This window comes from Leuciscus leuciscus, assembly GCF_965113295.1.
Source record: "Leuciscus leuciscus genome assembly, chromosome: 13".
Classification (NCBI taxonomy): Eukaryota; Metazoa; Chordata; class Actinopteri; order Cypriniformes; family Leuciscidae; genus Leuciscus; species Leuciscus leuciscus.
In genome coordinates this window covers 27693546-27705554 of record NC_138737.1, presented here as the reverse complement: position 1 = coordinate 27705554, position 12009 = coordinate 27693546, and the positions used below count along the sequence as shown (strand labels likewise).

The 12009-nt window shown below is 37.9% G+C and overlaps 1 protein-coding gene and 1 long non-coding RNA gene across 4 annotated transcripts in view; one reads left to right on the top strand and one right to left on the bottom strand.

Annotated features, from left to right (window-relative positions):
* ogdha (oxoglutarate dehydrogenase a) overlaps positions 1-12009 on the bottom strand; it is a 70193-nt gene that overhangs the window by 49857 nt on the left and 8327 nt on the right. For all 3 annotated transcript variants that reach the window (XM_082187729.1, XM_082187727.1, XM_082187728.1), the window contains exon 3: positions 7290-7478. In XM_082187729.1, the coding sequence (XP_082043855.1) occupies positions 7290-7478 (189 nt within the window). The remainder of the gene's footprint in view (positions 1-7289; positions 7479-12009) is intronic.
* The window catches only part of LOC309512298, a 30521-nt gene that overhangs the window by 15988 nt on the left and 2524 nt on the right, over positions 1-12009 (top strand). The gene's annotated exons all lie outside the window — the stretch shown is intronic.

The window sequence follows — 12009 nt, the reverse complement described above, 5'->3', positions numbered from 1 at the left end:
GGTTCGGTTCGGTTCTGATGGCTTGACACAGTGTTTTTTTTTGTTCTATGCTTAGGCAATAGGAACAGTAAGAGGTTAAGGAGAAAAAAATAAAAACGATTTATTGTAATACTCCTTTATTTTACTTAAAAGCTAAGGAAAGTCCATTAGTTCCTAGTGTATTGTATAATATACAATTAACACTGACATCTCACAGCTGCTGGTAGCCCATGTACAAACTGGGGAACACATAAATACCTAAATTTTGAAAATAAACACACGTGAAGTTAGTAAACATAAATTGACCATTTCAAATAAACATATTTGTGCCTTCATACAGTGATATTGCTGGGTGATGGCGCCATAGACATCATATATCTATGGATGGCGCCGCAGATGTGCAGTCATGTTGGAAGTGTTTCCGTTTGAGTAGGCTACACGTGTAAAACAATGCTTGCACACAGTAATTTTTTTGTTTACCGGTTTTTCTTCCTCGACATTATACTCAACACCACGGATTTGAAAGACGCCGGTGCTTCCTCGTACTGTAGCCTCACTTAACCGCCGCTCGCCATGTTAAAGTGTGGAATGATGGTTAAGCGCCCCCTAACTTTATAGCATATAGTGATTGAATATTTACTCGCAGGGAGGAGTTTCCTCATCTCAGCTCGTAGACTTTTACAGGCACACACAAACAGTCAATTCGGAGAGAAATAAAACGCACATAAATTATTCAAACGTAAAACCGAATTCACAAGCGCGTATTGAACCGTGGATGTCGTACCGAACGGTTCAATATTATATTGAGAATTGTGGCATTCCTAATATATACACTCACCTAAAGGATTATTAGGAACACCATACTAATACTGTGTTTGACCGCCTTTCGCCTTCAGAACTGCCTTAATTCTACGTGGCATTGATTCAACAAGGTGCTGAAAGCATTCTTTAGAAATGTTGGCCCATATTGATAGGATAGCATCTTGCAGTTGATGGAGATTTGTGGGATGCACATCCAGGGCACGAAGCTCCCGTTCCACCACATCCCAAAGATGCTCTATTGGGTTGAGATCTGGTGACTGTGGGGGCCATTTTAGTACAGTGAACTCATTGTCATGTTCAAGAAACCAATTTGAAATGATTCGAGCTTTGTGACATGGTGCATTATCCTGCTGGAAGTAGCCATCAGAGGATGGGTACATGGTGGTCATAAAGGGATGGACATGGTCAGAAACAATGCTCAGGTAGGCCGTGGCATTTAAACGATGCCCAATTGGCACTAAGGGGCCTAAAGTGTGCCAAGAAAACATCCCCCACACCATTACACCACCACCACACAGTGGTAACAAGGCATGATGGATCCATGTTCTCATTCTGTTTACGCCAAATTCTGACTCTACCATCTGAATGTCTCAACAGAAATCGAGACTCATCAGACCAGGCAACATTTTTCCAGTCTTCAACTGTCCAATTTTGGTGAGCTCGTGCAAATTGTAGCCTCTTTTTCCTATTTGTAGTGGAGATGAGTGGTACCCTGTGGGGTCTTCTGCTGTTGTAGCCCATCCGCCTCAAGGTTGTGCGTGTTGTGGCTTCACAAATGCTTTGCTGCATACCTCGGTTGTAACGAGTGGTTATTTCAGTCAAAGTTGCTCTTCTATCAGCTTGAATCAGTCGGCCCATTCTCATCTGACCTCTAGCATCAACAAGGCATTTTCGCCCACAGGACTGCCGCATACTGGATGTTTTTCCCTTTTCACACCATTCTTTGTAAACCCTAGAAATGGTTGTGCGTGAAAATCCCAGTAACTGAGCAGATTGTGAAATACTCAGACCGGCCCGTCTGGCACCAACAACCATGCCACGCTCAAAATTGCTTAAATCACCTTTCTTTCCCATTCTGACATTCAGTTTGGAGTTCAGGAGATTGTCTTGACCAGGACCACACCCCTAAATGCATTGAAGCAACTGCCATGTGATTGGTTGATTAGATAATTGCATTAATGAGAAATTGAACAGGTGTTCCTAATAATCCTTTAGGTGAGTATATATATATATATATATATATATATATATATATATATATATATATATATATATATATATATATATATATTAGGGCTGGGAATCGATTAAAAAAAATTAACTAATTAATTGCACAATTTCTTTAATTAATTGCAATTAATTGCGCTTCCCCCAAGCTTGTAATCATCAATATTTAAACTTAGAATCACCTAATTAAACACAGGAAAAAAAGGGAACAGAAAATAGCCCTATATTAAAATATTAAACATCAATATATCAATATATTATTCTTTTTCAATAATCAATCAACATAATCAATTTAACAGATTATTATTATTATTATTATTTTATTAATTATTAAAACAAAATATAGTCCTACAAAGCTATTATTACCAGAGCATGTGATCAGAGCAGGTCATTTTACCATTGTTGCCCAGCATGGCTATACCAGCTCAGCAAACAGAAGTCAACAGAGAAATTTCACGTTACTTGAGTGGACTTTACTTTTCCAGTGCTTAGTACATGATTGAAGCCTTTGGGCCATTAACGACAGAGCCGCCGACACACACACACACACACACACACACACACACACGGAACGGAGAGCTCGCCGCTGCTGGGCCATTAACGACAGAGCGAGCCGACACACACACACACACACACGCACACGCACACGCACACGCACGGAGCACAGAGCGCGCCGACCGACCGACACACACACACACACACACACACACACACACACACACACTCACGCGCGCGTGCGCGCGGAGCACAGAGCGCGCCGACCGACCGACACACACACACACTCACGCGCGCGTGTGCGCGGAGCACAGAGCGCGACGCACATACCGAGCGGAAAAGACCCGCTCATGAAAGCTGCCCGAGAATGAAACCTGACCGCCGAACATGGAGGGGCGGGACGGCATATTTCGGCCTTTTTAATAGCAGACGCAACAGGAAATCATTAAAACGAGGCAAAAAAAAAAAGTGCTGCGTCAATTGCGTTATTTTTTTTTAACGCTTTAAACATTTCAAATTAATCGCAAAGATTAACGCGTTAATTCCCCCAGCCCTAATATATATATATATATATTAGGGGTGACCCCGAATAGTCGAAGATTCGATGCTTCGATAGGAGGAGCCTGATTCGACTATCGATCTCACGGTCGAATCTTCGCTGAGGTGTTATGAAACGAGGATCATGCCACTTTGGCTATATGAGGGCGCTCAATGTCTGATTTCACATAGAACTACCGGTTTTCTGTCAATACGTTAACATTCAGCCTATTATGATAATGCTGTATATAAAATGTGCAAAGAAAGAAGCTTTTAATAAATATTTTTTAAAGTGCGTGAATAAATCCAAACACCCCGTGACAGATTTAAGTTTCACTTTCAATCCGTGAGGAGCGTCTTGGCGGCAAGGATTTAAATCTTTAACAATGTCTGGGATAAGAAAATCTAAAGTGTGGATGTACACCATCAGAAAGGATATTCTCCAAGGCTGGATTTAGCATTAGGAAAACCATGAACGCACTTCTGCCGGCCAACGTTAAAGGGGTGGTTTACTGCTTTTTTTCTTTGCATGATTGTGTTTATGGGGTGCAATATAACATGTCTTCGGTTTTTTTTTTTTTTTTTTAAGTCTTATTTTTCATAAATTTCACCTTTATTGTAAGCTGCTTTCTCCTCTGTCATTTGAACGACCGGTTGACTTCCTGATTCTATGAAACCACTCCCTCAGAAACAGGCAATGGGCTCAGATTGGTTAGTTGGGCCGGTGTGTTGTAATTGGCTAAACTGCGTAGTGCATGTTGTTCGGAAACTTCACGCCCATTACCTTTACGGGCGAAACTTGCATGTGCTCCGGTCCAATGTAAATAATGGTGTGATACTGCCGTATCAGTTAGAGCCAGAATCAGACCCAGAAAGCGGCAATGAAGAGAGTCAAGCAACCTCCGCAAACACGGCTCTTACAAAACGTTTCTGAATGGTACATTTTTTATTATTATTATTCTATTCTATTCTATTCTAATCTACTATTATTATATAAGAATTTCAATACGCTGTTACTTGAAAATGCGTACTGCTGCTTGTTAGCTTTTGAGATACTGTTTTCTCCTGATTAAACATTTAATATAACTGAATAAATGACTGAGTAATACCGTTTTTTAAAGTTATTGTTTTAACTTCAGCAGCTGAAGTTGGCTGTTGCGATTACATATAATTTTTTTTAACTTTATACACGTTTGTCTTATACACACAAAATAGCATCGAACTAACTGGCTATAAACAAACAGCGTTGGCATTGGTTTACGTTCTTGATGAAATCGAAAAATTACGTAATAAAATATACATGGAAAATACATTTACAAAATTAGTACATAATTACAAATTCAGGTCCGGGTACAAAAAAATGTTTGTACGCGTTTGTACGTGTAAGTGGCTACTAAAGCGCTGGCATTTGTTTACGTCCTTGATAAAACTAAAACATTACGTCTGAAATTATACATGCAAACATTATTAAGTCTTACTTACAGGTTGTGGCCCAACAACTGCTGCCTCTGGTTTTAAAGTTGGAACTGCTTCATGTTTTAGTAACAGTTTCTTGTTGAATCCGGCATTGAATTCGTGGAGATTCTGGAAGCTGTCTTCCGTAAAATGCGCAGCACAGAGAGCTATTACGATTGAAATTTCCAGGAACATAATCAAACATAAATTTTAGCCATTGTTGACGAACTACAGCGTCCGTATGAAGCCCGAACACAGAAGACCTGGCAGCTGGGTGAAAATAACACACTTTCGACGGCATGGCTACAGCTCTCCACTATAACTCTTCCTCTTCGACAAAGCCGCAGAAATATGGCCATGCCCCCTTTTTTGCATGGGTTAGTTACGTATAAAACCCGGGAAGTATCTCGTTGTAGTCCCATTCGAGTCGTTTTTGTAGGCATTAAACTTCCTGATTTTTAAAAGACGATATCTCTGCTTACGTTGAACTTTCAGCGCAGCAACTTTGCAGATACTGTTCATGCACCAACAGCAACATTACACACCATTTAAAATGAAAAAAGTGAAATCACAATCAACCACCCCTTTAACAAGTTGGTTTTCCCCGGGACATTCTAAAATGCTTAACGTGAAAAAAGCTTTTAAAACGCTTAAAAGGCACTTTAACGTGGCTTAATGTATGTACACAGTACACACTTTATTAAGAAACCATATTATGTGCAGATAAGCAGATGAACCCAGATTATGAACGCAATGTGTTCCTCCTATAGTAAAGCGTTTTCATATTTTAATTTAACTATTTTAGGAGATCAAGTCGTTAAACGTTTTTCACATTACGTGTTTTAGAATGTATTTTATCCGCGCGCACAATTTGAAAAGACTCCAAGACAGAGTCACTCTCTCCACAGACAGAGTGAAAGACTGGATTTGTTCTCTCCATCAGGTAGGTGTGCAAGTGATTTCAAAACTTTTCAGCCGGTTCTAATTTGATTTTTGGATGCTGTGAACATTTTTAGCTAAAAAGACCGCCACTCCAGTTTAGCATTTATTGTTGTTTCTGCAGTTAAAAAGACAAAGTAGAAAATTCTGGCTACTATCGTTATTTTAATAATTTATTTATTTTAATTGTATTTATTGATCTGTCAGGGTTATCTTATCTAACTATTTGTGGCTTGTGTTTTGAATATATGTTCCCCTGCACTTTAGGCATTTTGCACACATTTGCTCATCTTGTGACTTGATTCTGATTTATTTCGTTTTGTATTTTTATTTATAAGAAAGGTATATTCTGTTCTAATTTAATTCAGTAAATTAATTGTTTATTTTTTCGGTGCATCGATGTTGTGCTGTACTTAGAGCCTGCTCGCACAGGTAATTTAGCAGATTTAATTTGATTTGAAATGTAAATCCTGTCTGCAGTGTGGCCTTTCTGGAGTTATTTATGTTATTTCTTAGTTTTATTGATCCAAAATGTTTTTATACATTTTCTTCTATATCTTTGTGTGATTTTCTGTACATCGCGGCTTTGAATTGTTAAAGCCCCGCCCCCATACACATGATTCGACTATTAGTCGACTATAGGCAAAACTTGACGATTCTGATTCGACTATGAAAATCCATAGTCGGGGACACCCCTAATATATATATATATAAAAAAAAAAAAATGTGTGTGTGAAAAACCTGTATAAACTGAACACCAAAGAACAATATTAACTATTGAGTGGTGGTGACACGTTCATGTAACATGTAAGTGTGGCGCTGCCAATAACGCACCTAAAAGCTGTCACAAAGAACCGGAAAAAGTAATGATTATGAATATGTCAAATATAGCAAGGAGACATTTCAATTGTTTATTAATAAACAAGTGTTTTCTGTGTCAGTGTCGGCTGCAAAGATGATGTTGTCGATGCTGACTCACGATCTACGCAGTAGTGAACGCTCCTATAGAGAAATGCACATTTCATTCGGATTACATAGCAGAGAGTAGTTTGTTTTCTTTCGTTTTGAATTGTTTTGTTTAAAAGTACACATTTCAAGCTTTCTATAGACATTTCTCAGGTCTGTGAGGCAAGTAGCTTATAAACTGAGTTTCGGTTCATTTATGAGACGAGCTCCAGTTCACGCGCCGTCTCCTCCGTGTCCTGATTATATTGCCTGCTATATTTACTTCTTATTTATTAAATACAGGCAATTGGTTGATGAAACATTGATTAAAATTAAGATACAATTAATACAAAATGAAATTCACTTTAAAGAAAGGTTTTCTACAAAAACAAAATGAAGTGGTCATCAAACATTAATATGAAACTAAATCGTTGTCTTTAATGACTAGGCGATTCTGCCTTCTCACACCGCGACACAGGTTCGTGGATCTGAGCTATTTTCTTTTGATTTTGAAAATTCAAAACAATTTCATGGTTAAGTCATTATTGATCATTTTGTAATAAAGTTTTCATTCTTATAACTAATTTCAGAAACCATCAACTGATTAATCAGTTATTTGCCAGATTTTGCAGTTATTGTTATCAGCAAACTCAAATACCGGTCGACCTCTGCTATCTGCTCAGTGAATGTTCTCCTGTGACCTCAAATAGCGTCAAAAGCATCCATTTTGATTTCAATTTTTTTTATTCAAAATGAACACTAAATGCATAGATATCTTACCTTATTAAAGGTTCAAGCTGCAAACTCATATAAGGCAGCAATGAGATATCAATTTCAAGCCAATATTTTTAAAGAAACAAATGCACAGCGTTTTTAAAATCTCTGCGTACCTGATAGGCCCTGATGAGGGATTGGACTGCCAAATGGTCTTCCACCAGTTTCTCCACATTTGGTTGAGCCCCAACCAGAGACTGGGCTTGAGCAAGCCCCGCCAGATTCACTCCCAGTGGAGGAGGACTCTGGTAGGCTGTACCTGGAGGAGCACCAGCATTAGCATTCCTGAAGAAAATGTCCCAAGACTAGAGAACAGAAAAAGAATAAGGATTTAGACTCTTTATGTAGACAATTAAGTTGCAATCAATGGCTAAACAGACATACTTAATTGGATATGATATTACTGAATCATTTTGAACAAGATCTAATGCAGCAAACAAGAATGAACCCCTTAACATGGTATAAGTCTGGACTGATCCACTGTGACTGTCCTTTTCCAATAGGTTTTAAAACAGTGTGAAGAAAAACAAAACTCTTGGTTCATTTTTACCAAATTAAACGTCTGTGGGATTTATTTTGTTTTTGAATATGACCAATCTACAAAACATAATGCTGGTGCTGGCCAAGGTAAGCATCACTGGCACTTCTACTCATACTTAAGGTCAGGGACAAGAGACATTTCAATGAGTAACTCAGACTTCAAATTATGTGGCTTGAGAAAACTAGAAACAGCTGGATTAATACTACTTTTTTTTTCTATATTTGAAAGCACATACATTTATCATTAAAATAACCCCCACAATTAGGACAGAGTCAGGTTGCAGTCTGAACGACACAGATCCGATCTTTTCAAATGCGACCCAGGCCACTTGGGTATGTGGTCCAAATCCGATACGTATCCGATCTTTTGAAATGCGACTTCAGTCTGAACGGCCAGGTCGCATGTATCCGACCCGCACGTCATTGATACGCGACAAACGTCAGAATTCTGCGTTGAAGTAGGCGGGAATGAGAAGATAAACAACAGTAACACTCACATCAGTATCCCACCACTCCTGGCTGCGACTCCGCACCCACACGTTTCTCTGTACCGACGTTGCTACCACTGCTCCACAAAACGCCATGGCCAAAAACCTTGCTCTCCTCCTCCTTTTTAATTTTCTTCTTAAAACGAGAAGATTGTAATTGTGCTGGCTCCGTTGGGAAAATAACTTTAATATCGCTAAACGAGCTCCACTGTTGACATCCATGTTAAGCTACTTCCGCAAACAACAAGTGACGTCGTTGACCGTTGAGTACTCTTCTGCGCATGCGGGTCACTTCTGGGTCATTTCACGTTCACACAGGAGATCACAAAAGGTCGCATTTAATTGGAAATGTGAACGGCTTTGCGAAAAAATCTAATTTTTTCAAAAAATCGGAATTGAGCATTAAGCCCTGCAGTGTGAACGCAGCCTTAGTGTGTTTAAAAGCCTCACCAATAGAATATAATCTGGATGTCAACCATTCAAAGACAGTTCAAGACAGTTAAAGGGGTCATGACATGAGAAATCAAATTTGTCTTTATCTTTTGACATATAAATGTCTTTGTACCATTAAAACATCCTACAAGTTTCATGGCTTAAAACAAAGCATTTATTTAATCAAGCTCCAAAAATGTCTCGTTTTAATATTGCGGAATCTGTGATATCACACAAACATATTTGCACATGACTGCCTCCAGAGCTGGACGAATGGGCCTACATCATCGCACCATATCTGCATCACAAACCGCTTTGTTTGTAAATGATGGTTTTATATGGATGTTTTCAAAACACTTACTTGCGTGCAATAGCAAGTGGGCGTTGACTCCTATATATTGGAAAAAATCGGACATTGCGATATTTAGTTTTTCTGCGATATATATTGAAATATGAAAACAATTTCATTAGATGACTTGAATAGCTTTATTTGGAAAGAATGAATCATTCTAGAATAGGGCTGGGTAGGGCTGTGCGATATGACGATATATATCGTATGGACGATATAAAAAGTATATTGTTTCATATTATGCTCTATCGTTTATATCGTGGTGTCGCAAAAAACATTGTTTACGACAAAACTTTTTCATCATTTGGATGACTGCAATCTAACACGCAACCACGGGGACGCAGGCAGAAACGTGAATAATGGTGAGTGAAGGGGAGACAGAAGCGGGTGGCTCCGAGCAGGAGAAGGACCAGCCAAGACAAACCGAGGAGCTCGTTCCTAAACGAGGGGCTACCTCTGTAGCATGGACATGGTTTGGTTAACTTCGTATATGTTTGGTTGACTATTTTATTTTGATAATGAACATGCTGCGATGTCAAGTTAGCAATGCTAGAACGTGTGCGCGTGTGAGGCGTCGGCGCGATCACAGTATTTGTTGTCCTTCTGGGACCTGTTACTCCGTATAGTCATACGGATAGAAGCAACAACAAAAAAAGATTCAAAACTGTATAGTTTTTGTAAAATACAGAAAACAAGCACGATGCCGTTTTCTGCCGTCTCGTTTTCCTTTACGTGAACTTTGGATCCCGTTGCATGAACCGAGGCCAGCAAAAATGTTCCTTTCGTTTTGTTAATCTGTAATTATTTAAGTGAAATAGCCTATATTTTGCCTATAGGCCTATATATTAGTTTTATTCTGTTTCCTCCGTTCACAGAAGCACTTTAAGTGCGTGATGTGACATTGTTTGAATCAATGTTCTACACTATCCTGCAATTTTCGCTGGTTTCAAAAACAAAAAATAGCATATTACCTGCTATTCATTTTCATTGAAATGTAGGCCTAATTGTTTGACATTTGGTGACATATACAGTAGCATATACATCCTCGGGAAAACTAACGCCAGCGCATTGCCATTGCGACTTAGGCTACTATGACTTGACAGCTGAGCACGGGCATTTCACTCACGTTGATATTGGCTATGCGTCAATATCACATTTGCACAGTAGCCTAGCCTACTATTTGAATTCGTGATTGGTTGACTGCCAAATTAAAATATTTAACAGAATGATCAAATAACGTTAATAACCGGTTAATGGCCTTTTCAAATAAGTGTGTCTGTGAACGATTCAATTAGATTTTGTTTCCTTTTCTGGTTATGTTCCTGTCAAAATTTTGTTCGTTTGTTTTCGTTCATTGAACAGATTCGGAGAATTGCTGCTACATTTTAAACTTGAAAGTACAATGTTTACATTTGGCATTTTATACATCAATATTTTATGTTGGGCCTGCAATCATTTGTTTTTGAAAACTGTTTTATATTTCATTCATATTTTATATTTCTACATTCTTAATCAAACATTTGCCAAGAAATTCTAAATAAAGGGAGAAAAATAATCACATATGAATTAGTAAATTTTTGAGTACATATTTATATTATATAGGCTACTCAATATATATATATATATATATATATATATATATATATATATATATATATATATATATATATATATATATATATAAACTATTAATTGATTGAATTTATAGAAAAGGTACTATATCGTGATATATATCGTTATCGGGATATGAGATGACTTATATCGTGATATGAGATTTTGGTCATATCTAGGGCTGGGCGATAAAACGATAATTATCGTGATATAATTTTCCTCGATAAAACGATAACAAGAGTTTGATAAATATACACCAGTTCGATTTAACTAACATTGCAAAGCCTCACTGAATAAATTAATAATAATTCATCGTTGTTAAAGGTACAAAAGTGATTTTGAGGTATAGATTTAAATGCTACACAAAGACGGTTGAAAATGCTACACAAAGATGGTGGAAATGTTGAAAGGGCCATATACAGCATATTACATATACCAGAGGTGAGCATAACTAGAATAGGACTGGGTTGACAATACAGTATACAGGGGTGTACTCACTTTTGTGAGATACTGTACCAATTAATCTTCATTTTGATGAACTGATGTTGATTCTTAAATCCCAAGATCGAGCTTTCAGTCTATTTTTCAGTATAACTTGCTGAAACGTATCATGTAAGGGATCATCAACAGCTACGTGTGCATTACATGATTTTAAAGCACAAAGTGGAGGCAAACAACTACCAGATGCAAAACTCATTAAAATAGTTTAATGCACACATATCCGTGGATTATCTTGCTAATACCATGGTCACTTGCCAACACTAAAAAGTTAAAGCTGTTATTTGCAGCTTCCATTTAATTGGAAGGGTAAAAAAAGACAGTTATTTTTGTCAGCCATGACTCATTAGATCTAGCTTTAAATTAAAGTAGTGTGATAAGACTTCATTTATTTGAATAAATTATCCAGAGAGAGATAGAGATAGAGATAGAGATAGAGTATTCCCAGGGTCCAATGTTTCCCAGATTTATACAACACATAATGAACATGTTCTATGTTCCCCAGTTCAATGGTCTGTTAACACACATTAACTAAGGTTGCGTTCACACTTGTAGTTCGATTCGCTTGGTCCGGACTAAAAACCCCCCAAAAACATTTAGTTCTGGTCCACTTAGTGTTTAGATTGGCAATTTGGCATTTTTATCATCCAACCTAAAGATACCGAACCTAAAGACATAAGGATACGTTCACAACCTGATTGGTTGGCTTTTATTGGCTATTTTGAGATCTACTGAACATCTGAAACAATGCTGTGCGTGCTGGGATAAATGCGCTCGTATGTGCGTAGCTTACATATAATGGTATTTTGACCAACTGAGAACTTGTGAAGAGCTTATAAAATGTGTAAAGGAGTCAAAAATCCGAAATCCCTCCGTATCTGCCAATAACCAATATCTGCCGTGAGGAGACGCGGTTCT